A 27944-nucleotide genomic window follows, 5' to 3' on the forward strand; every position below is an offset into this window, starting at 1 on the left:
TGAGGAAAAGTATTAACTAAGCATTAAATTTAAGATACAAGGAGAATGCTGAAAAGTATTAACGAAACCTTGAATTTAAGACACAAGGAGAATGCAAAAAAGTATTAACTAAGCCTGTGTATTCCTCTTATTTGCAAATCACCTCATTTTCAAATTATTGCGTTCAAGGTTTCCCTTTGTTGGACAATTTTCTTCATCAGGTCTGGAGTCAATTACAATGCCATATTCCAATTATTCCATCACATCCGCTGCTCCAACCTGCACCAACCAAATATGACAAGGCCAAAATCAAAAATTATTCTCAAATAGAAATGGACATCACAGCTCCTGCACAGCTAGATATGACAAGTGCAAGTTCAAAAATTATTTTCAGAAATCAAAATGGGCAAAGTGTTATCAAGTAAGAAAGAGAAAGAAATGTTACAATCAAATGAAAATGCCATATAATAAAGCTGTACAACTACAGATCTGGCTCCATCTCCCTTGTTCCTTGAATTGAAATAAAATTTAAATTTAGCTACATTTATGATCAACACTGCAATTAAAGATGCGTTTGGAATAAGGCATGCCCAATCTCAGTTATACAACAAATGAGGATCCCTCGAGATCAAAATGAATCCCGGAGTTAATTTCCACCCCTGGTGAGGGAAACCCCACTAGCCATACGAAGGCATATCCGACATGTAGAATAGTATTACTCCTATGAAACTAGTGAGCTGGGAACCATTCAACAAATTTTGATTCTCTAGATATCACAAGGTGCTCATCAGTAAAGTGGTAAGGTGCTTGTGAAGATATGGTTTTTCTCAAATTCATCCCATAATGGTTGTTGGGTATCTACATATGAAAGATCACCTGGCAACAAAAAGACATCATAATTTGTCTGGTGAATGTGTTGTAACGTTAATTTGTCTGCCCTGTCTGTCCCAAGTCACCTATTGTAAATTGAAGAAAAACACATGAGATGTCTACTCTGAAGTGTATTGATAATGTAAATGTGAAGAAATTGTTAGCCAGAATTACTAGGCAGCTCGAAGAAATATAGAGCAGATGATATTGTAATATTGGATCTATCAACAGTCTATTTTTCTTAGTTGGGATGGTGAAACACAAGAATCAAATGTAACTCCATGCTTGTTAGGAACCCATGTTCTCACCATGGTTGGTAGTCAACAATGGTGAAAAAAATAGGTCAGAGTCAAAACTTGCTCAAAGCAAAAGTGAGGGAAAAGAAAAATAATGAAAAACAGAGATGAAACGAAGAATAGATGGGGACTATTCTATCTCCACCCACATTTTGTTCTTTTTAAAATTTCAAGTATGTTAGAATTTGGTATATACCAAATAACAAAATAAGGTGGAACGGGGAAATGGTCTTCCCCACAATCGCAAAAGTTATGGGGAATTGTGATCTTGGTGTTTTGACATTATACTTTGGACCATAAGTTATACAACGATAATAATAAATTGTATTAGCTTTTAGTGGCCCAAGTATAACATTGTGAATCTGGCCAGATCTGTAACCCAAGTATACAAAGTGTGTTCTCCCTTGGCTGAAGAATTGTATACTCTTGGAGAGGTTTCATACTCCACAACTGAGGGTATATTGGTATCATTTGTAATCCATGCTATTCTCATCTGATTTTCTCCTATCAAAGAAACATGTACCTACAAAGTGAAAAAATAGCATGAGACTTTCTTGGTCAAAAGCGTTACAAATCACTTGTCCATTCAAAATTGCTTTACAAACTAAGTACTAACAATATTTCCTCAAAAGTTACATGTGCCATTGATACGTTTTTATGCTTCATATGGAAGTCATTATTCCTTGCCAAATTAGGCTGATTTTTCAGGCAACAAAATTTAACTTTTAACACCTAAGGACTCAAAAGTGGATGAATATGTCAATTGTGTGTTGCAAAAAAACTCAAATAGTGGTGACATTCCTTTGAAACAAGACAGATACACACTCTTATACTCCATGTCAAAATTCATGATTTTGGAGCTCAACAAAATATATGGACTAAACTGCATTGACACATCATTCACAATGCAGAAGCTAACAAAGCCAACTATTGCCCCTAAGCAATCATAGATAAAAGAATACCTCTGAGTTTAAAGAAAATGACACTAAAAGCATAGGTGCATGCACAGATGCAAGGTAACTTGAGTGTGAGTGGAATAGATTTTCAAAAGCTTAACGATTTGACAATGCATCTAAACATCGATTCCCTTTTTAGCAATATATAAACATACACATATAGATAATAACTACAAGGTACACACAAAATTTGAAGACATCAATCATCTGCAAAGATAAAGCCACAAAAGATGTTGCTACAGAAAAAGGCAATTTCTTATGAAATTTGAAAAATTGGAATTGTCTTTCATTAGTATGAAAATTAACAGAGTTGATGGAGTAGAATCCATGGTCTACTCGCACTTTTCTGCTCAAGGAACTTGTGAAGTTAGGCACAAGTAGTAGTCAAAAAGACTCCCTATAGTTATGAGGTTCAGCTAGGAAATGGGAATGAGGTTAAGTTATGAGGTTCAGCTAGCAAATGGGAATGAGGTATAAAAAGGGTATCACACAACCCAAATATATCTATTTCAACAACAGTCGTTGAGATTTCGATATGATAAATATCAAAAAATATGGTGTTATCCTCAATTCCAAAGCAATTTATCAATATGATTCTTCTCCGTCCAGAAGATCATATCATTTATTTCAACAATGGAAAAAGAATCAAGCTGTACAGGTATCTTAGCACTCGAAACTGTCCTTGTGACCTGCCACAAGATCAAAAGAGAGTTTTGGGTGTAACAACAAGAAATCAACCCCAACTGTCATTTTGGTTGGTTTCTTCTCACTTTTTGCTAGTGCTTTTCCAACCTCAAAGGGGTATCCCTAGAAAAACTTGATTTAAAAATTATGATTTCAGTGACTAGTGACTTAGTTGATTGGGTGAATCAAGAAAGGGGAGAAGAAAGTATGGAAGATAGATTGATTAATCCCAATCTTACTGGTTAGAAAAATGCCACCTTGAAAAAGCTTACCAAGTTAGAAAGCCATCTACTTGATTAGACAATCCACATAGAAGATCAAATTTCATATAGAATTTCCTTGAAATTCTGCAACTACTATGATGTCAATCCTGAAAACAAGTTCATTGCACCAAGACACAGAATTACTCTATGTAATTTGCAGTGGAATAGGAACAGAAATAAAAACACATTCACACACCATAATGCAGTAAATTTTCTAGGGAACCCAACTGGGAAAACCCTCTACTAGTAGACTTTTGTTGACAAAATTGAGCAATATAGAATTCGTTACAAGGTAATCTGTTTCACTAGAGAACAAGCTTGTTCTCACTGCTAATACTTAGCTGAAACTCACTTGCAATAAACCCTGACCCAGCTCCTAAATCCTTGCGCTGCCTAGCTCCTGTGTCCTAGCACTGGGCAGCCCCTATTATTTAGGAATTTCCTCCTAAATATCAGCACACTTCTGCAAGGAATTCTGTCTGTCAAAAGCTGTGTAAAGGCCTCTCCTTCCATGCTCTTCCTAGCAACCAGCTCTCACACAAACTCGTGCTCACAAAATTATGTTACAATTATGCCTTTCGACCTCCTTATAAACAATTCGATCAGCTAAAAATGGCAAGTTTATTTTGGGAACTCGGACTTGTGATTGATTAGTTGACTGAGTCTCACTGACTCTTGTAACTTGCCCTAGTCTCAATTTAGAACTTGAGACTCTCGCTTGTCCTTCTCCAAATCTACCTCACACCTTGGAGATTGACTTAACTGCCTCTCCAACTTTTGTGCTTAAGTCAAATTGTTATCATGAACTCATCCTACTCCTTAGGAACTCCTGCATGCTAAAGAAGACTTGAGCGAGATCTATCATGACTAGGCACTAGTCAAGAAGACCATTACTTGCTACTTTTCAACACTCCCTCTTAGCGAGAAAGGGATTTTGTACAACTCCCAACTTATCTTTGAAATGAACAAAATTCCTTCTTTCTAATGCCTTGGTCAAGATATTTGTTGTTTGCTCCTCTGTTGGAATAAACGATAGCTTCACTATCCCTTTATGCACATAATCTCTGAGATGATGATACCTGATCTCGATATGCTTTGAGCGATCATGAAACACTGGGTTCTCAAAGAGCTTGATGCAACTCTGATTATCACAGTGTATCATAGTAGGCTCCATCCTCTGTCTGAAAAGTCCCACAAGTAACTTCCTCATCCAAATAGCCTTGCATGCTGCCAAACTGGCAGCCATGTACTTGGCCTCTGCTGAACTAAGTGCAACTGATCTTTGCTTCCTATTGTACCAAGAAACATTTGTCGACCCAATGCTAAAGATGCCACCTAAAGTACTCTTTCGATCTGTGGAGCACCCTGCCCAATCTGCATCTGTGAAGCCCTCAAACCTCACTCTGTCAACCCCATCTGTGTTGCAAGTGCCAAAATAATCTTGATGGATGAATATTGTGCTACTGAGGCAAAGGTATCATCATAGTCTATGCCCTCAATCTATGAGAAGCCCTTGGCCACAAACCTGGCCTTGTACTTCTCCACACTCCCATTTGCTCCATGCTTCACCTTGTACACCCAGCGTGAGCCTACTACTGATTTGCCCTCAGGTCATGGCACAATCTCCTAGACATCGTTCTTCATGATGGAGGAATATTCCTCCACCATGGCATCCTACCAAACCTGCTAAGAAGTTGCCTCCTTATAACTAGAAGGCTCAGTGTCCACCACCTCTGTCATTAGTGCCATATATCTTGTGTACCTCTATGGCTACTTGCTCTACCTGAACATGGTGCTAGGAGCTTCAACCTGCTCCTGGGCCTCCTGAATCAACTTCTCGACCCACTTGGCTTTCTTCCTCCCTGTGCTAGGAGTCTCTAACTAAGTAGTTGCCTGCTCTCGCCCTGGTCTCTTCTCCTCAACATCTTACTTTGCATCCTGCTATGGATCCTACTATGCGGACCTCTTGCCAACTAGCTGAGATTCAATATGTGATCCTAGTCGAGGCTCCTCCTTGGGAGCGAGTAGCTCCTCCATCTCAGATACTCCAACCTTCTCTCGCTCTAAAGACTTACTCAGAGCTCTGGACTCCTCAAACCTGACATCCCGCTTGAGAATCGTCTTCCTGAGTCCTAGTCGATACACCCTATATGCCTGAGTTGTCTCACTGTATCCCACGAAAATACTCTTTTCTACTATGGGCTCCAGCTTTTTCCTGTTATCTTTGGACACATGGCGACAAAGTTTTGTGCCAAAGATACAAAAGTGTGAAACATCAAGCTTCTTGCCTGTCAAAGCCTCCTCTGGTGTAACTCATCTAAGAACTCTATGTGGACTTATGTTCTGCAAAAATACTACAGTGTTGCATGCCTATACCCACAAGAACATAGGCAATCCCTGATCATGTAACATGGCCTTGGCCGCTCCAACAATACTGCGGTTCTTCCTCTCAACCACCCATTTTGCTGAGGGTTATGGGGTGCTATCATCTCTCTCCTAATGCCCTCCTTTGCACACAACTCCTTGAAGGCATTGGAGACGTATTCTCTACCATTGTCACTCCTCACTGCCTTGATCATTTCCCCGGTCTGGTTTTCTACCAAGGCCTTAAACTCCATGAAATTGGTTAAGACCTCATTTTTCTTCTTCATGAAAAATATCCAAGTTTTTCGAGAATAATCATCAATGAAGGTAACATAATACCTGTGTCTCATAAGAGACAAAGAAGTGAAGGGCCCCCCGCATGGATCTGAATGCACCAACTCCAAAATATCCTTAGCTTTCTTGTCTTGGCCTTGAAAACAAGTCTTGGCATAGTTGCCAAGTGTGCACCCCTTGCACACATCATGATGATCAAAATTGCATGCTGGTAAACTTGTGGCTACCTGCTGAAAAATCTTCAGTGCCCCATGATGCAAGTGTCCCATGCGCCTATGCCAAAGTTCTCCAACATCTCTACTATGCTCACCACCTGCCTTGTTGCTCAAGGTTGCACATGTCTCAACCTGCAACTTGTAAAGGTTCTTCACCCTCACACCTATCTGCTTCACTGCTCCATAAGCTAAGTGCTTGAGGTATGCCTTACCTCTATTGAAGATGACATCATATCCATTGTCCTCAAGGGTAGCTATTGAAACAAGGTTCTTCTTCAGTCCTGGAACATAGAGGACGTCTCTGAGATGGAGAGGACTCCCGGACTCCCTCTCAAAGCTAACAGTACCAACTCCCCTAGACGCGTACTTGCAATCATCTCCTAGCTCGATTTGAAGTTGCATGTCCTGCTCCTTCAGTTGGCTGAAATACTCCATGTTCTCAGTCATGTGGAAAGAGGCTCAGGAATCAATATACCACATGTTGCTTCCTACTAAGCTTTCCATGCAAGCTATCAATGATAAATCATTCTCAAACTGAGAAGCAAACCCATCTACCTCAGTTGATGCAACCGTGTGATTCTTATTAGACATCTTATTTCGATTTGGACACTTGGTAGCATAGTGCCTGATGCCACATAATCTAGCATGGGTCCTAGGAGGGGTACCAAAGGGAAAACTACTAGACCAAATGACAACAATGGGACAAAGACCCACTGTCACCTTAGTCAGTGTCCCCTGCTCTTTACAGACTTTCACCGATGGGAGGAGTCCCAGTATAAAGGAAATCACTAGGGTGATGGGATCAATGGTAAGGTGCGACGTGATTTCCAAAGCCCATTCAAAGGAGAGGCTCAATATGAGGCTCACTTGCTTCAACGAAGCTTAATGGCTCTCCAAGAAAGGCTAGTGAGAAGACCTAGACCTAGGAGGAAAGATTACTTGATAACAAGGGATACACCTAAATCAAGGCTTCCTAAGGGAATGGGAAAGACCTCTCTTAGGATTTTGTAAGGTAACAACCATATAAAGGTTTGGGACCACAAGAGAGACCTAGGAGAATCCAAGTGAGGCCTAGGGTTTGCAAAATTCCAAGAGGGATGATATTCGACGAGATACCTAGGTCAAGCAAGGATGAGAGAGATCAAAGAATTATTAACTTCCAACGATTTTTCAAGAGCAAATGGCCTTTGGAATGTCGCTAACCAAAGAAGGTAAAGGATAGAAACGGTTTTGGAGCTAAGGCTTGATATTTCTCTCAAACTAGCCATTGGAATTGCTTCAAGTTTTGACGAGAGCTAGAGGAGAGGACAGTGTAGTAGTGTACCAACTCGCACCCCAAGGAGATCCTCCTAATGCAATTCGCACTAGACCCTAGTAGCCTTCTAAGGTTAGGGACAAAAAATGGAAAAATAAAGGAAAAGAGAAAGGTTTATGGTTGATCAACTAGGATTAGGACCAATGCCTAGACAATTGGGAGAAATGGAGTCAAGATTAGCTTTGACGAAAGAATTTTTCTCTATCAAGGAGTCTTATGTAGCCTTCGCTAACCCTAGGAGGCAACATTTCGACTAGCAAAGGAATTTATACTTCGTTGGGCAAGAAGTGGTGGAGTTTCAAGGATTCCAAGACAAGGAAAGCCTCTAGGAACAGTCATTCACATCACCTAATGAATAATGCATGCAATATTTTCAATAATCCAATGATTTTCAATCATTTGCATTAAATTAGGGCATCAACGAGATTATGACAAGTTATTCCACACATTAGACATGCAATAAAATAAAGATATAGCATAAAAAATCAACCTTACTAGGCAATGCGAGTATATCCATCCATCATAATTGCAATTAGAAGATCCAAGACAAGAATAGCGAAAATCCAAACATCAAAATGCATCAACAACATCCAATTTTGTCCATCAATTGCAGGTCTGAATTCTTTTACAAGAGAAATCCCAATCCAAATGATGATGATTCACAAAGGAGGCTCTCCTTCTATTTATATGAGCCTTTAGGGATTTGATTTAGTCTAATTAGCCTAATGAGCCCCTAAAAATAAATTTAATGTGCCAAATAACAATCTTATTGGTGACAAGCCCACCAAATAGCTCATAGGTGCAAAATAAGCCTTCCTAATGAGGCTGAAATGATAAAATAGCCGTGCAAAGGGTCGTTGGAAGGCCAAGATAAGTCCTCCATGTGCCATGATGAAGAGAAGGGCTCCCGAAATGATGACCAAGGAGAGTGGGGGGGGGCTTGGTTTCTGAGCAAAACAGCTATGGTGCTCCCAAGTGGCTGAGAGGCACAATGAATGCTCTCATGGGTCTCCAACTAGATCAAGCATGTCAATGCTCCATCAATAAGGGCTTGAATGATGACACAAACCCTCCCATGTCTCTTCGGATGAGACAAAACCCTGTATGGGCTCTGGATCAACTACAAAGTGTTAGGTACGAATGTGTGGCCGGCTGGGCAACATGGTCCAAGTGCATCATCATATCTATATGGTTGGGGCATGAACAAGTAATGTGTGGTGTTGAAGATGCCCCTGGCATGACAATAAATGCACTGTTGTGGTGGAGGCCCATGGCTCTCAATGCTCACCCTACAAGTACCATTATGACCTCTTGAGGGCTTGGATCCTATATAGGGAGGCCAAGTCCAAGATGAAGACCCACCTGCAATCCTGTATAAGATCCAAGGTGTCTCCTCACCTTCCAATACAACAATTGATTAGTGTAATCAAGTAAATAAGCTTGTTAATCAGGGGCACAAGTAAACACTTCATAGTGGCATGCCCTTCCAAATGGGCTTTAGAGTGTACGGGTGTCACCAAGCTCAAGAGAGGGGTTAATAAAGGACCCTATTAGGTGGTTTCAACTTCTAAGGGAGTAAAAAGTCCATGGTACATCTGTCAAATGGTAGGTGTCAAGCGAAATGATAGTGGAACAGAGTGGGGCAACAAGGAAGGCACTAAGCCACATGCCACAGTACAAGGGCAGTTATAATGAGGGAAGCCCACACATTGGGTGTATAGATGTAGATGAGAGCAATTGTGGTACATGAGTTACCTTGGCCTTTGCTTTTCCACCCTTCTTCATATGCCTTTTTCCTTTTATTGATTTTTCTTTCTTTTAACTACTCGAGGCTCTAGGGGATGAGAGCATGATGTGTATGATAAAGCAGTGATCATCCCCTTAAGGTTGGGCAATTCATCGTCCACCAGGGGTTGGGACAAACATGGGTTCCTTAATGATGTGAGGGGCACACATAGGGGCCCTAGGAACCAGGGTGATGGCCATAATGACAAGGGGTAGAGCTCATGCTTGGCTTTTTCCCACGTGCTAAATTCTTATGTCCCAACCATCTTCTGCATTATGTGGTACATTTCCTATTATAAGTGGCCAAATTATGCTTTTAACTTTCTTTTTAGCTGCATCAACCTTCAGGGCATCGTTCCAGGCCCAACCCAAAGTGTGGACAAGGGGAAGGGGAGGCTAACCCCTTGTGAACCTAATGGGCAAATGTGGACCCGAATGGGAAAAGTGTGAAAAGGGATTATAATGAACGGAAAGGAGTGATATATATGGTGTCGATAAGCGGGACCATGCAAAAATCAAGGTTTCCCACGTAGTGTCACTCCTAAAGCTAGTAGCTAGTAGAGGAGATCCCGCGAGACTAAGATACAAGATTAACCACCAAGTCGAGACAAGGGAACAAAAGTACAATCCACGCCCATTCTTTCCACCGAATCCCCCCACTAATCCATTTCTAAATGTGCCCAAGAAAAGTAAGCATAAACACTTAATTACGTAATGAAAATTCATACCTTCGGGGTTGGAAGGCCCACCTTCTAACGTGCAATCATAACATATGGGTGAGAGCACATAATGTCTGGCTCACGTGGCAGAGAATGGTGGCACATCGAGCTATCTAGTGGCTGCAAGGGATTGTTGGCTGCCAACTGAAGACAAATCTAGGAGAAAATTTCTCCTATAGGGGTCACCCACTAGTAGTGGGTAACAATGCCCAAACTCATGGCAATGGAAGCACTTGATCTTACTTAGATCCTTCTTCTTCTTCTCGCCCTTCTAACTAGACTCGGCCTTTGCCTTTCTTTCCCTTGGCCTTACCTGCAAGAGCAAAATTCTCCTCGTCCTTGGTCTTTGTTGCTCTACCATCACGGGTTCCTCCCCAAATCTCCTCCTGAACGTAGTTAGTCCATAACCTTTCCCAACTAGGAAAATTCTCTCTACCACTAACAACATCCTGGAAGCCATACCAAGACTTGTGAAGTCCTAGTAAGGCAAAACTGACAAGGTCATGCTCAGGTACAGTGACACCCACACCACCTAGCTCATCTCAAACCTGAGTGAACTTCGTAAGATATGTGATGATGGGCTCTCCTGGTCTCATCCAAATACTCCTTAGCTTCTCCTTAAGAGAAAGCTTCTTGGTATCACTGGAACTCTAATATAGATCTAAAATAGATTTGAACATCTCAAAAGTTGACATCTTCTCATGGATCTGAGAAGCTATATGATCTTTGATCCCTTCTAGAATAATCCTCCTAGCCTTGACATCATTCATAGTATGTTGGGCCAACTGTTGGGGATCTTATGGTGGTGGTATAGCATGCTTCACAATTTCTCCCACCCCATTATCCTCTAATACTATCATGATCCTCCCTATCCACGAGACAAAGTTAGAGGCTCCCTCTAAACAATGGTCAAATCTCAGTCCTTGGTTTTCCATCCTCCCTTTCCAAGGAACTGCTCATCACAAATTTGCTCTCTTCTCTTCACAAATATAAACTCTGTGTGTTGGTATTTATGTTTTTTCGAGCTTTGATTCCATGTATAATTTCCTTGAAATTCTGCAACTGCTATGATGTCAATCCTAAAAACAATTTTGTTGCACCAAGACACATAATTTCTCTACGTAATTTGCAGTGGAATAGGAACAGAAATAAAAACACATTCACACACAATAATGCAATAAATTTTCTAGAGAACCCAACTGGGAAAACCCTTTGCTAGCTATAGAATTTTATTGACATAATTGAACAATATAGAATTAGTTACAAGGCAATCTGTTTCACTAGAGAACAAGCTTGTTCTCACTGCTAATACTTAGTTGAAACCCGCTTGCAATAAACCCTAACCCAGCTCCTAAATCCTTGCACTACCTGGCTCTTATTTCCTAGCGTTGGGCAGCCTCTATTATTTAGGAATTTCCTCCTAAATATTAGCACACTTCTGCAAGGAATTTTTTTTATCAAAAGTTGCGTAAAGGCCTCTCCTTCCATGCTCTTCCTAGCTAAATCTCGGAAGTTTAGTTTCGGAACTCAGACTTGTGATTGATTAGTTGACTGAGTCTCACTAACTATTGTAACTCGTCCTAGTCTTAGTTTAGAGCTTGAGACTTTCACTTGTCCTTCTCCAAATCTAACTCGCACCTTGGAAATTGACTTAACTGCCTCTCCAACCTCTGCACTTAAGTCAAAGTATTATCATGAACTCGTCCTACTCCTTACGAACTTATGCATGCTAAGGAAGACTTGAGCAAGGTCTATCTTGACTAAGGCACAAGTCAAGAAGACCTTTACTCGCTACTTTTCAACATTTCAATGGTCAAAAGAGATCCTTAGATTACCAGAGATGAAGACCAGAGATATCCTCCAAAATCGCTCAATTCTTTAAATATATGAATAAAACTAATCATCTGATAAAGAACAAAGATATCCTCCAAATGTAATCCCAACTGAGAAAGTCCCAAACTGTGGACCTAGATTTTATTGTTCATCCATTTGATAGTCATAGGCGAGTCTTCAAAAACTTGTAGTTGCACCATATTTTTCTCCATAGCACACTTCAATAGGAAAAATAATTTTCTAAATTCACCTTCATTATTGGTCCCAATAACCATATTTTCATTACTAGTGAAATTGTTATCCTTAGTAGTAAATAGCACAATACCCAGACTTCAGAAGTGTTCTAGACCCTGGCAGGATCCATCAAAGAAGCTCCACACATAATCCTTGTTAATAATCACCTCTCCTATCATATGTGTGGGTTTTGGCTTTATACTAGCCTTATAAGGAGAAAGCAGTGAAAGAGCTTGTAATGAAACTTTGAAATTGGGAACTTAAACATCCTCAAAAAGCTTGGTATTTCTCACTAACCAGATTCCCCAAGTAATCAAGTATGTAAGTGTTCTATATTCCTTCAGCTCTCTTCTACTGAAGTGCACTTGAAAGCAATCCTTCAGCTCTCTTCTATTAAACTACTCTTGAAAGCAATCTTCTAGGATCGATTTATCCCACAAATGCTGAAATGAGGTCTGATGTTCAACTTCTTTCCACACCTGTCTTGATTAAGGGCATATTAAAAATAAATGTAAGGAAGTTCCTTCATTACTTCTACTGAGGATGCAAATGCTTGAAGTACCTTTCACGATAATAGGGCACTGTAGTAAAAGTATGTGGCTGTGGGTTATGTTCAGAAGTTAGAGTGTTATTTTGAGGAGATAAATCAGGATATGGGGCACTCCTTTGATGCCCAAACATAGTATCTACAACAAGAGATTGGGCATTCTTGTGATGGGAGTTATAACAAGCAGCAGGGAGCACTTAACAACAGAGGAAAGGTGTTGATTTGATACTACTTTTGGGCCTGTCCAAATTCATTTATGACAACAGAGGAAGGCACAGTACTTGAGATGGTTATTTCAATTATTTTTGGATCTACATTCTTACTGGTATAACTAGTCACAACCAGCATTAGAGGTTCCTGAGGGAGTTAACTTTACTAATTACATGAACGGCACCCTCAATGAGGAGTTACATTAGGGTGGACTGCTGGAAAGTCATTATTTACTTGAGTTATGCCAACTAGGAGGGCACACTCCTTGGATGTTACTTTAGATCTGGCAACATTTATATATGATAGTAGGTAAATGTTATCATGGAGCTGGCAGCTATGCGCATCAATGAAGAGTACACTTCAATGGAGAGTGCAACCACCCCCCCTCCACTTTTCCTAACACGTATTATGTTTGTGTTTCAGGGATCAGCGTGGGCCCTTTATCCTGAAGTAATACCCAGGTTAGCAGGAGGATGACCCAAAGTGCACCACCTTTGGGAGTTTTTAGGAAGTAAGCTGATCTTTTAGCAAATAGACTTCTTTTTGGATGCAAATTTCATAAGAATATGGCAGAAATCTCAGGCATGAGCAAAGTTCTACCATGATCCAAGAGCTATGCATGGTGGAATAATGCTTTTAGGGGTTTTTCCCAATTCTGAATTGACCTAGATTGTCAAAAATTGAATCAGATTTCCTGATCAATGGGAACTCTGACTTGCTGTGTTGGCAGATTTTTTTCCAACTAGAGAGAAGTTTGCTACAAGATTAGAGGGCTCTGTTTTTAAGCTTGTTCTTCCAGACACCCTTGCTGCCATTGTCGTACTTGTCAAATACTATTTCTGGCAGTCGTTACAACAGTAAGGTTACCTAAATGAGGGAGTCACACTCTGTTTTTGGCACATGAAGAGGGTGTATTACTGTGGGATTAATCGAGGAAGTTGCTCATTTACTCCTAGCAGCAGTTACATTCTATTCTCAACCAATAGGAAGGCATCCCACTAGGGAAATTACCCCCTTCTATACTGAGAGAGATTGTTTAGACCTAATTTGCACTTGGCTGAAGGTTTTCTTGTAATAGATGAATTTATTGAGAGGCATCTAGTTTCCTCAAGGTTTTCTGACCTTTTAGAATTCTGATCTTATTTGGCCGGTGATGTGTAAGATGTTAACTGATAATGACATATTTTGTGTTAATTTTAGATAACAATTGTATGTTCTATGCTTGCAACATCATTTCAATGTTCTTTTATTAGCCCAATCTCAATTCCACTTTAATTTCCAATAGCAATCACATAAACCATTAATTCATATTGACAGTAACTGTAGACAGAACATAAACAATAAATGCAAAAGACAAGAGAACACCAATATTTGGCCCAAGATGGGAAAAACCCTTGATCAATCCTTTTTATTATCAAATATCAAATGTTCAGCGAGTACAATGATGAAAGTGAAAGTCAATGTGACTTGACTTTTGCAAATTACCCAAACCAATGTAAATCTGATCAGCTTGATGAAGGACTGCAATTCTGAAAAGTCAACAGCAGTCAACTTGCCCTAACCAGTCAGCAGTCAATGGTCAAAACAGCAGTCAAACTTGCCTTCTTGAGCTCGGTCAACCTTAGTCAAACTCGACCTTCCTTGGTGGTCAAACAGCAGTAAAAACAGTCAACAAATCAGTGGTCAAACCCAGTCAAATCATGTAGTAAACCTGCGGTCAAAACAGTCCTGCAACTCTGTGGTCAACCCTGGTCAAAACAGCTCCTTTTGCCTCAGTTTCTGTGCCAGATAATGCAGCCTTCTTGGACAGACCTATCCCTGGTCAAAACGCAGTCAAACAGACCTTCTAAAGTCCAGAAGTAAATTCTGGTCAAAGTCTCCTCACAACAAAAAGTCAACAGGTCAGATCAGCCCAAGAAACTTCGCACGTGTGGATGAATAGCTGCCTCATATGTACAAACCAATGACAATCAGATGAGAAGAGAGAATGATGTGTGAGTTAATGTGCCAAATGAGGATGAAAGTCTCCTTTATTTATAAGCGTTGGAGGGGGATCAATTTGTCTAATTGACCCCAAGCCGACCTTGACCAATTGTGCTCTTGAGGGCTTGACATCAAAAACATATTTCTCCTTGTCTGATTTTAGTGCTTCTAGGGTCGATTTTGGTCCTTTGGAAAAGAGGAATATTGTCCAATAATCATCTAAGGCCAATGAGCTGCCCATAGTGGAATTTGGCCCTAGTTGCACATTTCAGCACTCCCTCTCATCTAGGGAGAATTCCACCTGTCAATATCCATCATCATCATGCCATTCTAATCATCATGTATTATCTCTGCATCTCATCTCGTCTCTGTTGAAGATTGATATAAATAATAAAAACTTAAAAGGATCGATCGAGAGTGAGTCACAACACATTACCACTCTCCACTGACGAAAGTAAGTCCACATAACCAAGGGTAGAACCCCAATCGGACTTGACTCTGAGCAATCAAGTTGTTGAACATCATGCATCCTAGACATAGGGAGTACGGCAGTACACGATGAGTCCATTTGTAGTGCTATGGTCCCTAACCACTTTTCCCAACTCATTGGCCAAATGATAGGTATTTCCCAAGAGTCCCAGACTACAAGGGTAGGATGTATGTTGGGGCATCCGCAAGAGAAGGTGAACCACTCATCCTACTCATATGTCATAGGAGAAGGTGAACCACTCATCCTATGCATATGTCATTCTCAGGGGAAGGGAAGGTGAACCACTCACCCTGTGCTCAATCATGTTGGGCTATGTACTCCACAAGGGAAGGTGAGCTCCAAGAAGTACCCAGGCCCCCCAAGAGCTCCCAGAGCTCAATTCCAACTCAAGCAGGACCCTCATGGGAGGGTCTTTCCACGGCTCCAAGTCTCTCTCGAAAGGCTAAGAACTTGGCCTTCCCCAAGGGCTTCGTGAGAATGTCAGCAACGTGTTCATCAGTCTTGATGTGTTGGAGCCTTATTGCTCCCTACTGTAGCATATCTCGGATAAAGTGGTACCTGATGTTAATATGCTTGGGGCGGTCATGGAATGCGAGATTCTATTAAAGGCGAATCCCACTTTGGTTATCGCAATAAATGATGGTGGTATCTAGCACATGCTCAAATAGCTCACTGAAGAGCTTCCTCAACCAAATAGCTTCACAATAGGCCATACTAGTTGTAATATATTCGACCATGACGGTGCTTAAGCAACCGATTTTTGCTTCCTGCTCATCCAAGAAACTGAAGCAGATCCCAAAGAGAAGCAACATCCTTACGTGCTTTTTTCTATCCACCACACTGCCAACCCAGGTAGCATCAGAATATCCATGTAGTCTCAAATTCCCGACAGTGTACCTCAGACCATAGCTAATAGTGCCATGAAGATATCTTAAGAGATTCTTTGCAGCAATCCAATGTATATGATGAGGCTCAACCATAAATTGACTCAAAGTATTTATAGAAAAGCATATGTCTGGTCGGGAGCTTACCAAGACATCAAGCCCCCCACAAGTTGTCTATCTTCAAAAGGATTTGCAATTCGGGACCAGCAGCACTTCCACATAGCTTCTTGAAGTTTAGCTCCATCGAAGTAGACACAAACTTGCATTCCATCATCCCACATGTTTCCAACAACTTCACAATGTATTTCCCTTGAGAAAGGAAAATCTCGTCTGGCTTTTGCCAGACCTCCAAGCCTAGGAAGTAATGCATCAGTCCTAGGTCCTTCATCTTGAATTCGGAAGCCAACTCCCTCTTGCATTGATAAATGAGAGGGTCAGCACCAATTAGAAATAGATCATCGACATACAAGACCAAGATAAGTGGCATGTCCTTTTCAACCTTAAAGTATAGGTTTGGATCAGCATAACTCCTTGTAAATCCCAGCTTCATAAGATAACTATCAATCCTCTCATACCAAGCCCTAGGGCTTGCTTCAACCCATAGAGGGCTTTCTTCAACCTACATACATGTGTCCTTTGATCTTATACTTCAAACCCCTAAGGTTGTTCCAAGTATACTTCCTCCTTAAGTGAACCATGCAAGAAAGCAGTCTTGATGTCCATTTGATGTAGGCTCCACCCTTGATTGGCAGCAAGAGCAATTATGGATCAGATAGTGGTATATCAAGCGACTGGTGCAAATATTTCATCATAGTTCACTCCTTCCTTTTGAGAGAAACCACAAGCCACGAACCTTGCCTTATATTTTTCAGCACTTCCATCAACTCCATGTTTAATTTTGTAAATCCATTTTGAAGTGACCACAAACTTGTCCTTGGGTCTAGGCACCACTTCCCAGACATCATTCTTCATGATCAATTCATATTCCTCAGACATAGCATCTTTCCATACTTGGTGCTTCACGGCTTCTTCGAAGGTGCAAGGTTCAGTTTGAATAATAGTACTCATGGCAGCCAAGTACCCTTGATACCTGTTGGGATTCTTACTTTCCCAAAATGTTCCTCTTGGAGAGGAATGTTTTTCAGCATCTTCAAGTGTATCCTTGAGCCATAGTGGTCTTTTCCTTGAGGTAGAGGGATCACAAGGAGGTGGATCAAGAGGATCCATTAGGCCATCAACATCGGGCATAGGCTCATCCATCAGAGGTTCTTCTTGTTTTTCAGTAGCATCATCATCCTTTCTTGAAATGGGGAGATCTCTGGCTTTCCCGAGGGTAGCGTCTTCATCAAAAGTAACATCTCTACTCACTTCTACTTCTGTTCGACCAGGAACAACAATTCTATATGCCTTTGAATTTTCCCTATATCCAACGAATATACCTTTCTTTCGAAGCTTCCAACTATTCCTTTTTCTCTTTAGGCACATGAAAATATACATGATAACCAAATATTCTAAAATGAGAAACACCAGGTATCTTACCAGTGAAAACTTCTTCGGGTGTCTTGAAAATTGAAATCCAAAGCTTGATGAGGGCTTCTATTTTGAACATATATAACAATGTTAGTAGCTTCTCCCCACAAGAATTCCAGTAGACCTTGATCATAGATCATGGCACGGGTGGCTTGCATAATAGTTTGATTCTTTCTTTCAGCAACACCATTTTTCTCTAGAGTATATGGAACAGTTGTCTCCCTCTTAATGTCGATCACTCTGTAAAAGTCATTAAATTCATTGGATTCATATTTGGTTGCATTATCAGTCCTCAATGTCTTGATCTTCTTTCCCATTTGATTCTCCACCAATGCTTTGAAAGAATAGAACTACTTGAACACTTCATCCTTCCTCTTCAAGAAATAAATCTATGTCTTGCATGAGAAGTCATCCACAAAAATTGCATAGTATGAGTATCCTCCTAATGGAGTTACGGGCAAGACACAAGACAAGTCCGAATGGATCAACTGAAGAATATCAATTGTCTTACTTTCACTAAAAGGGAATGGTCCCTTTCTATGTTTCCTAGTTGTACAACCTTGACAGACTCCTTCATGGTTCATATGAAACTCGCGCATCCCTGTGACCATCTTCCTTATCCCAGGTAAGGCTTTGTAATGTAAGTGGGCAAATCCTCGATGCCATAGCTCACATTGAATAGATGTATTATTTGCCAATGCCCCCAAAGGATTTCCACCAACTTGATAAAGACCATCAACCCTAAATCTAAGAATAAAAGCATCTTTGAAGTTTCTATTCCATACACATACCTTTCCATCAATGAAAGCTACCTTGAAGCCTTTGTCTTCCATCGCAGAAATAGACACCAAATTCTTCTTCAAATCGGGCACATACAAGACTTCCGGAAGATGTATGTTTTTACCATAGTTCAAGTGAAGAGTGACAGTTCCTGTACCTTTTACGAGGTAGGTGGAATTATCTCCAAGTATAATCTTTAGATTAGTTTTCCTCTCAATTTTCCTCTCAACTAAATTTGAGAGAGCCTCCTTATATCCAATGAAATGCCTTGAGGCTCCACTATCAATTAACCAATGATCCAAAGCAGTGTTGCGGGGGAGCGCCCCCCCCCCCCCTTCGAACCCGCTCCCGAAGCGCGCTCCGGGTGGGAGCGGCTCGGGAGCGGGTCGGGAGCGCGCTCCCAAAATCGCTCCCGGACGGGAGCGATTTTCGGGAGCGTGCTCCCTTAAAAAAATTTACGCTCCCTGCTCTGATAGGGAGCGTTTCAGGGAGCGATCGCTCCCGAGCTCCCGGAGCGTTTTTTAATGCCCGGGAGCGATCGCTCCCCGATCGCTCCCTAATCGCTCCCGGGCATTAAAAAACGCTCCGGGAGCGATTTTTAACCGGCCGGGAGCGGTTCGGCGGAAAAAAATTCCGCCGGACCCGAAAAATTAAAAAAATTTAGCTAATTTTTTTTGTTTTATAAGCCCAATGGGCCAAAAACTTGTCATTACAACTTTGTTGAGCAAGTGATTGAGAGCTTGAGCAAGAGATTGAGAGCTGGAGCAAGAGCTGAGGAGCAAGGAGCCAGAGCTGAGGAGCGAGGAGCAAGTGCCAAGGAGCGAGGAGCAAGCTTGCAGAGGTATGTAACTTAATCATTTAGTTAGTTTAGCTGGTTAGGTAGTTAATTTGGTTAGTTTCATTTACCTGTTTGAGTTTAAAGATCATTAATTTAAATTAAATTAATAAATTAAATGAATTAATCCCAATAAACTAAATTAATTTGCAGATTCAAGACTCAAACCCTACAAACATCAAACACGATGGACCTGAGCATTTTTATTGGCATTTTCCTCTTCCTGGTCCCCTTTCTGGTTATTATGGTGGTGGAGAGTAGGAAACGGAGGGGGCCTGACCCTGAAGAGGTGGATGAAGAAGCCGGAGGAAGTCAAATAGGTGAAAACCCCAGTGAGGAGGATGTGGAGGGTGAACATGAGGGTGAAAAAACTAAACAAGACCAAACTCCATTGTGGAAATATGTTCAGAGGCCTGAAACAGGGAGAGGGGGTGGAACCACTAAATTTCATTGCCCCCATTGCAACACTGATTTCACAGGCTCATACACCCGTTTGAGAAGACACCTTTGCGGGAAAAGGGCATGGGATGGAGAGAAACAAATAGGAATCAGAACTTGCAACGGGGTGTCAACAGTTGATAGAGCCAAATACATAAAGGAAGAGGAGGACGCCCAATACAAAGCAAAAAGATCAAGGGGTTTCTTTGAACCAAGCTCACAAAGAACTCCTTCAGCATCCTCCCAAGGCAGTGGATATGGACATGGAGGCTCAGGGTCATCATCTTTACGCCGTAGAAGCATATCAGATTTCCTTGATGAGGGGTGTAGGAATGATGTGGATTCAAAAATTTACAGGTTCCTCTATGCAAATGGGATACCATTCAATGTTCTACGCTCACCTTATTGGCACGAAATGGTTTCTGCCATAAATGATGCCCCTAAAGGATACAAGAGCCCTGGGTATGACAAGGCAAGAACAGTTGGCCTTGATCATGAAAAAGCAAAAATATCACATTCTTTGAATAAAATGACAAGTTCTTGGACTGACAATGGGGTGTCCATTGTATCTGATGGATGGACAAATGTAAAAGGCAAGCCATTGATAAGTGTTCTTGCTGTGTCCCGAAGTGGTCCCATTTTTCTAGCTGCACATGATTACTCAGACAAGTTCAAGACCGCTATCAACATTGCAGAAGCATTGCTTGAAACAATTGAGCGTATTGGCCCATACAATGTCATCCAAGTCATCACTGATAATGCTCCTAATTGTAAGGCAGCGGGAGCAATTATTGAGGATAGATACCCGAACATATTTTGGTCTGGATGTTTGGTTCACACATTGAACCTTTTGTTGCATGATATTGTCAAAAACAAAAATGAACAATACCAATGGATTGGGGATTTGTACAAGAGAGGAAAAAAAATGATAAAATTTATTACAAATCATAGCAATACCCATGGCCTTTTCCGCAGTCACTCGAGATTGGAGTTGCTGAAGATTGCGAGGACTAGATTTGGTAGCTATTACCTCACCTTCAGGCGCCTTTTGAAGGTAAGAGAGGGTTTAGCTAGCATGGTATCAAGTCCAAATTGGCAGGTGTTAAAGGAAAGGGCTACAAATGTAGCTGACATTGCAGGTTTTGATACGGTGGAGGAGGCCGCTCTTGATGGGCAGTTTTGGACAGCTGTGAGACAGGTATTGGATTTCACCAAGCCAATTTATAACATGATTCGGTTTGCAGATACAGACAAACCGGTGATTGGCGAGGTGTATGAGCAAATGGATACCATGTTGGGGGAAATAAAAGACATTGTTAATAACAGAGATCCCGACTTGTACAATCTGATTCACGATTGTGTGTGTGAACGGTGGAAAAAGCTTAACCTTCCACTACATTGCTTGGCGTATATCCTTACGCCAAAATACTACTCAGATTCTTGGTTGGGCAAACCTGCAGCAGGGGTGGTGTTAGGACCAAACCCCATTTAGATCGAGAGGTAACTAAAGGATATCTGGATGCATTAGAAAAGTTGGTGCCTGACAGGGAGGAATGTGCAGCTGTGCGCCTTGAAATAGGCAGATACTTCACTGGCAGTGGTTTGTATGGTAACTTCCATGCAATGGACGACAAAGATAAATTTGATTCTCTCACATGGTGGGAAACATATGGCGGCGACGGACTTTTGCGAAAATTGGCATTGAAAGTTCTTGCACAGGTTGTAAATTCTTCTTCTGCAGAGAGGTGTTGGAGCACCTACAGTTATATACATAATGTGAAAAGAAACAGGCTCAACGAAAACCGAGCAGAAAGCTTGGTTTATGTGCACTACAATTTGAGGTTGTTGAGCCATTACTGTGATCGGGCCAATGAAGATCCCACATATAAAATTTGGGACAGTCACCCTGAGGACGACAATTTAGAGGATGGCATTGTACATATGGAAGAACTAGAAGATGAGCTTGTACGGGATGCAGCTGAAGCAGCTGCAGCAGCCATGCCACCTCCACCTCCACCATCCAGTAGCAGTTCTCGGGGCCCGAGTCTTGTTCCATTGCTGTCGCCACCTCCATCGACACCCTCGCGTGGAGGCTCTAGTTCTGGTCGTCGGTCTGGGAGGGAGACTCCTAGAAGACCGCCAAGACCTACTTATACTCCTGGAGACTCTCGTGGCAAGGGCCACTTGTAGATTTACAGTTTACTTGTCTTTTTTAGTTTCTATTAGACTTGTCACTTTAGTTTTCATAACTGTTCAGTGTTGAGTTTTGAGTCCTTGACTCTTGACTCTTGACTCTTTCATATCATTATGACATTATGATATTTTTTGTAAACATTATATCACTGTGACAATGAAAATTTGAAGTTTGAAGTTGGGCCTTGGCAATTATAACTCATTGGTAATGATTGTGAATTATGAATATGATGCTTTGTGAAAGACTAAAGTTGTTTCATTTCATCTCATTATTCATGTTTCATTTTATAAATTTTTAACATTTCATATCATGTTAACAGTTAGAAGTTAGGACTTAGAAATATCTTCGATATTACTTCTTGTAATGGTTAAACTTGGCTTACAAGTACAACTTGTTACTTTGGTGATCAATGATGATAAATGTTATTGAATTGAATGTTATTTTAATTTATTATTTTACTAAGGTTGATGACGATTATAATTTCTAGATGATTGATGTGATATGGTTCAATGATCAATTTATGTTTTTTTATGTTTTTTATGTCTATTTCATCATTCTACATGTTTTTGTTGACATATATGTATCAAAAATTAAAAAATATAAAAAATATATATATTTTTAAAAAATCGCTCCGGGATTCGCTCCCAAACCGGGAGCTTCTGAAAATGGTCGCTCCCGCTCCCGCTTCCGCTCCCGCTCCCGCTCCCAAGTAACACTAATCCAAAGTATTCGGAGGAGAGGCAGTAGATAAAGCAGAAATAAGTTAGAACTCATCTTGTTTTTCTACAACATTATTTTCATCATACCTGGCATTTCTTGTCCTATTGGGAGGTCGATTATTTCCTTCTCAAGCGGCGAGAGTATTCCTCTTTCCTTTATTGTTATACCTATTGTTTCTTTGATTGTTATTGTCTTTGTAATTGTTGTTGTTGTTGTTGTCATCCCTTGGAGGATTTTTCTTGTGAGGACACTCTCTAGCATAGTGGTCGAACCTGTTGCAATTGTAGCATCTTCCTTTGCCTCTTCCTTTGAATCCCTTCTTAGATCCTTGATCATGTCTCCTTGAATTAGATGGACCGACATCATTCCTTCTTTTAGCATGTGTAGAGAAAGCAGTAGGTTCATTTCCATTGGAGGACTTATCTCTCTCCATCATCCTTGTTTCCTCTTGAATGCATCTAGCCAATAGCTCATCAAAACTAGGTATGTTGTCATTATTGAGTATAGTGGTGGAAAATGTATCCCATGGTCTTGAAAGATCTCCAAGTGTGATGAGAGTGAGTTCCCTATTAGCAGTAACTTCTCCAATAGATAGCAAGTCATTCTTGACTTGAGTTATTCTCATAAAATAGGATTGGATAGACTCTTGTTCATCCATCTTGATATCCTTTAGCTTGTTCTTGAGAAAGGGGATTTGATTTGCATTGTTCACTTTGAACATTCCGACCAACTTATCATACATTTCCTTAGAAGTTCCCAAATCAGAAATATAGGCAACCAAATGCTTTTGAATGGAATCAATCAAAATTTGCTTAGCTTTGACCTCACCTTTTCTATACTTTGTTCTGGCAGCAGCAAGTGCATTTGAAGGAGATTCTACCACTTTCCCTTGCACATAATCCAATACTTCATGCTCCTCCAAGGTCAGGTCCAAAGTCATCTTCCATGCATGATAGTCAGACTTGTCATTGAGCTTATCCTCAGTCTTGAAATATGAAGTAGCAGCCATGGAGACTAGTCCTTGTCAACAAATATCTTGGTGATTGCTTGTTCTCTTGCTTGGGCTTGTCCTCACCTTAGCTTTGATACCATGTTAATTTTAGATAACAATGGTATGTTCTATGCTTGCAACAATTACTTCAATGTCCTTTTATTAGCCCAATGTCAATTCCACTTTAATTTCCAATAGCAATCACATAAACCATTAATTCACATTGACAGTAACTGTAGATAGAACATAAACAATAAATGCAGAAGACAAGTCAAGACAAGAGAACACCAATATTTGGCTCAAGCTAGGGAAAAACCCCAAGATGGGGAAAACCCTTAATCAATCCTTCTTATTATCAAATATCAAATGTTCAGCAGAGAGAGAATGTCCAATAGAGTACAATGATGAGAGTCAAAGTCAATGTGACTTGACTTTAACGATGAGAGTCAAAGTCAATGTGACTTGACTTTTGCAAATTACCCAAACCAATGTAAATCTGATCAGCTTGATGAAGGACTGCAATTCTAAAAATTCAACTTGCCCTAACCAATCAGTAGTCAACGATCAAAACAGCAGTCAAACTTGCCTTCTTGAGCTCAGTCAACCTTAGTCAAACTCGGCCTTCCTTGGTGGTCAAACAGCAGTGAAAACAGTCAACAAATCAGCAGTTAAACCCAGTCAAATCATGTAGTCAACCTGCAGTCAAAACAGTCTTGCAACTCTGTGGTCAATCCTGGTCAAAGCAGCTCATTTTGCCTCGGTTTCTGTGGCAGATAATGCAGCCTGCATGGCCAGACCTATCCCTGGTCAAAATGCAGTCAAACAGTCCTTCTAAAGTCCAAAAGTCAATGCTGGTCAAAGTCTCCTCACAACAGAAAGTCAAAACAGGTCAGATCAGCCCAAGAAACTTCGCACGTGTGGATGAATAGCTGCCTCAGATGTACAAACCAATGACAATCAGATGAGGAGAGAGAATGATGTGTAAGTGAATGTGCCAAATGAGGATGAAAGTCTCCTTTATTTGTATGCATTGGAGGGGGATCAATTTGTCTAATCGACCCCTAGCCGACCTTGACCAATTGTGCTCTTGAGGGCTTGAAATCAAAAACATATTTCTTCTTGTCCGATTTTAGTGCTTCCAGAGTCGATTTTGGTCCTCTCGAAAAGAGGAATATTGTCCAATAATCATCTAAGGCCAATGAGCTGCCCAAAGTGGAATTTGGCCCTAGTTGCACATTTTAACATTTTGATTAGAACTCAGTTAGATATTTAAGGTTTTGGAACAGCTTATGTTAAGGGTGGTGGAAACAAGAGGCTACAACTCTTTACTTTATAGGGAGAAAGATCGTCTAGAATTTTACATTTTCCTGGGCTTTCTCTATGCATTTTGGATATACACTTGGGGAAAGAGACCTTGACCGGGTCGAGATCTAGCTTGTTTCCACCATGAAGACTCATTCAGTGATTAGAGTCCTATATTAAGAGCCCTCTCCCCCATTACACTATCAAAGGTCCAGCGCCAAACAGCTAAGCAACAAAGCATTAGTGCATTTTCGATAGTGGGTCAAATCCATCCTTTACAACATTTATGGTGTGTCTCAAGTTTCAACTATCTGATGAGCTAGAGCTTTTATTCTAAACAGGCTAAATCTATAGAATATGGGGCTGTCATGGTTAGAACTTATAAGTGATTTGGATCAGACATCTAAACCTATAATCATGACCTCGAAAAGCAATTTAGTTCTGGCTTCTGATGAGGCTACTCTAACAGCTTTGGTCTCTGTCTACTTAGTGAAAAGCTAAGTGGCCACAATTATATATCAAAATTGCATATTTTTCACTAGCAGAAATGGTCTAATAAAATCTATCCACTAATGTTCAAAAGGTTTTATCAATGGGATTGGGGAGAGATCATTGTAATCTAGGATCTAAGGTTTCATGCCTGCATTTAGGCACTGCACACATTTTTTAACCAATTTGAAACAATCCTTGAATAATGTCGACCACCACATACTTCAACACAATCTATTCTGAGATGTTCTAGTAAGGGAAAAATGGCCTTTGATGATGATAGAATGGGCCTTTGTAATAAAATGCTACATCGTGGACTTTAATGACAAAGACATGGATTTTAATTATCTCAAAAGGAAAGTCCCTGATAGAAAAATATTTGAAATCCTAGTGAACCTGGTTCCAGAGGACACTTACAAGTGCTTTATGTTTTGGTGAGACTCGGTAGCAAATAACTGATGCATAGCCAATAGCCACACTCAGAAACTTCTCTATGATTTCTTTCTCCAATGCATATGCCAATGACTTCCAATCGATAATCAGAGAAAACACATCGTCATTGCTACTTACTGAACTCACTTGCATTTGTCTCACTAATTTGTTTCCGTACACTTTCCCTTAGAGACCAGAAAAAATAATAAAACAATGACATGCAAATTCAGAGTATGAATCCTTTGGATATATTGAAGATATAGATATGTGTTTCAGGTTCTTGTGAAACAGTCATAAGATGAGGCATTTACCTTTGAAATGACTTCCTCGTCTCCTTGTGCCTCTACTACATTTATCTCCAGTGTATCCAATGTGATCAGTATTTGTTTCATTCTTTGTCTCAGAAAACTGCATGCAAATACGCAGGGATAAAATCCATTTAAGGCAAATGAGTAGGAGGAAATGGTGACCCTTTGATAACCACAGAGGTAAATTAAAATTTAACTATAAAATATTTTCAAACACATAGTATCAAGTGCTTTAGACTATACCCAATATTGATGGCAGTTTCCAATTATCTCCAGTCAAACCCCAGATCTTAATACCAGCATGTTCTAGCTTGTCAATGCACTGAGGAACCTGCAAGTTATGAAAGAAATCACTTTAGTTCATGTGAACAGATGAAAGAAAAAACTGAAAAAAAAATACTTCATACAAAATAATAAAACAAAGCAGTGTCTCTTTCATGAGTCATCAACTAATGACAACAGAAATTGTGCCATAAGAAAAACAAGACATTTTTTATATTATGACCCACCCCCTTCTGCAGTTTGTCCTCGACAACAGTTGCGCCAACAAGAATAAATTCCCTTTCAATTTTGTCTGTGATAGCATCCACTTTTGCATCCTGGTCTGCACGTATAGTATTTATAGCCTCCATAAATTCTTCATTCCAGACTTTGTACTCCCCTTCATCAAGCTCACAGCATGCAATTGCCAAGGTTTTTAACCCAGCATCAACATATTTGCTTATATGAGTTCTCGTGGCTTCCTCAAATCCTCTTCCTTGCTTCTTTGACAATGTTTCAAAATGACACCACACAGACATAAAAATAGTCATTATAAAAGAATCCATCGCCCAATACAAGCATTATAAGCAGAACAATCATTGGCAATGACTTTAACAAGGTTTCCAACATATTGTTGGCCTGCATGCCTCCAATATTAATATATAAGAGCCAACACATGAGGAGGAAAAGGCCTAAGGCTAAATTCTATGCTTGTCTTCAAGACACTTCATATACTTGAAATCTTTATACCGACAGATATTTGGAAAATCTCTGTTCTCACATTTTTTGCTCGTAAGATTTTAATAATATTGAATACTTGTCTTTTCGCTCATAAAGAGAAACGATTTATAAAGGGTTGAGATATACCCTGTCTGCGCCCTTGCAAGATAGAAACAACCGATCCTCCTCCTTCCTTACTATCACAGACATTCTTTTTCGAGCACTACTAAACTCCATACATTTAAAATTATGTACTCGCTGCATAATACGACCTCTATCTGATATCACATTACGGGCCATAAAATGGTCTGGAGCTTACAGCCTCCACAATAAACCTATCCAGCATCAACTTGATATAACACCAGAAATAAACGACAAAGATCCATATGGGGAAAAATATTGTGTACAAACACCCACCTCTCTACCTGGTCAAGGGTAGGGCATGAGACCTGGTTCATGCAGCATAACACTTGTCTGTGTACATTTGAAAAATTCAAAGCCAAGCTCCCTTTGCTGCTACAACAAAGCTGCTTCATCTGGTGACTCAGCTTCGTAACTGATTTTACCAGTCTCTTCATATTATTCAGGGATTGCAGTTTGGCAAATAGCCAAAATACAAAAAAACATATGAATAACATCTGCATGCGGCTCCTGCTGCCAATGTCCATTCATGCGGCATTTGTCTCTGAAATCGAAACCTTTAAAACGAGGTTTCGTCTCCATTTCAGTGCCGACTTGATCATTTACCTCATTGTCTTCAAAGGACAAGTTCTGCAGCTCTACAACATATTTTCCTAGCCTTTCTGCCATTGCCCTTTCCACCGCCGTCATACCTTGAGCATAGGTAGTACCCGCAATAGAGCACTTTAGGAACTCCATCAAATTGTAGGTCAATGTACAAGTTTTATCAGATAGGATAGTGTCAACCTGCCCAACTTCTCCATTCAAATTGGATGTGCGGGCTTGTGCAGGCCTATTTGTTTCAGTATAATACATTTGCTGGTCCTTATTAATAAACAGGTG

General features: G+C 40.5%; 1 protein-coding gene and 1 pseudogene across 2 annotated transcripts; both read right to left on the bottom strand.

Annotated features, from left to right (window-relative positions):
* On the bottom strand, nucleotides 1-27525 carry LOC149223925 (putative phospholipid-transporting ATPase 11). 2 transcript variants are annotated; one of them, XM_089385969.1, is made up of 5 exons: nucleotides 27069-27375; nucleotides 26450-26704; nucleotides 26184-26271; nucleotides 25618-25817; nucleotides 1-258 (listed from the first exon to the last, which is right to left on the bottom strand). In XM_089385969.1, the coding sequence occupies exons 1-5, from the start codon at nucleotides 27219-27221 to the stop codon at nucleotides 232-234; spliced, it is 723 nt and encodes a 240-aa protein (XP_089242095.1). In that variant the 5' UTR covers nucleotides 27222-27375; the 3' UTR covers nucleotides 1-231. The 2 variants fall into 2 exon arrangements, with proteins under 2 accessions (XP_089242095.1, XP_089242094.1); XM_089385968.1 differs by lacking the exon at nucleotides 1-258 and adding an exon at nucleotides 1384-1668 and having other exon boundaries at nucleotides 27069-27525.
* Nucleotides 27351-27944, bottom strand: LOC149223926 (putative phospholipid-transporting ATPase 12 pseudogene; annotated as a pseudogene).

The sequence above is a fragment of the Pinus tabuliformis genome, chromosome Q, assembly GCF_031772625.1.
Source record: "Pinus tabuliformis cultivar Carrire ecotype Pingquan chromosome Q, CPIR1, whole genome shotgun sequence".
NCBI lineage: Eukaryota > Viridiplantae > Streptophyta > Pinopsida > Pinales > Pinaceae > Pinus > Pinus tabuliformis.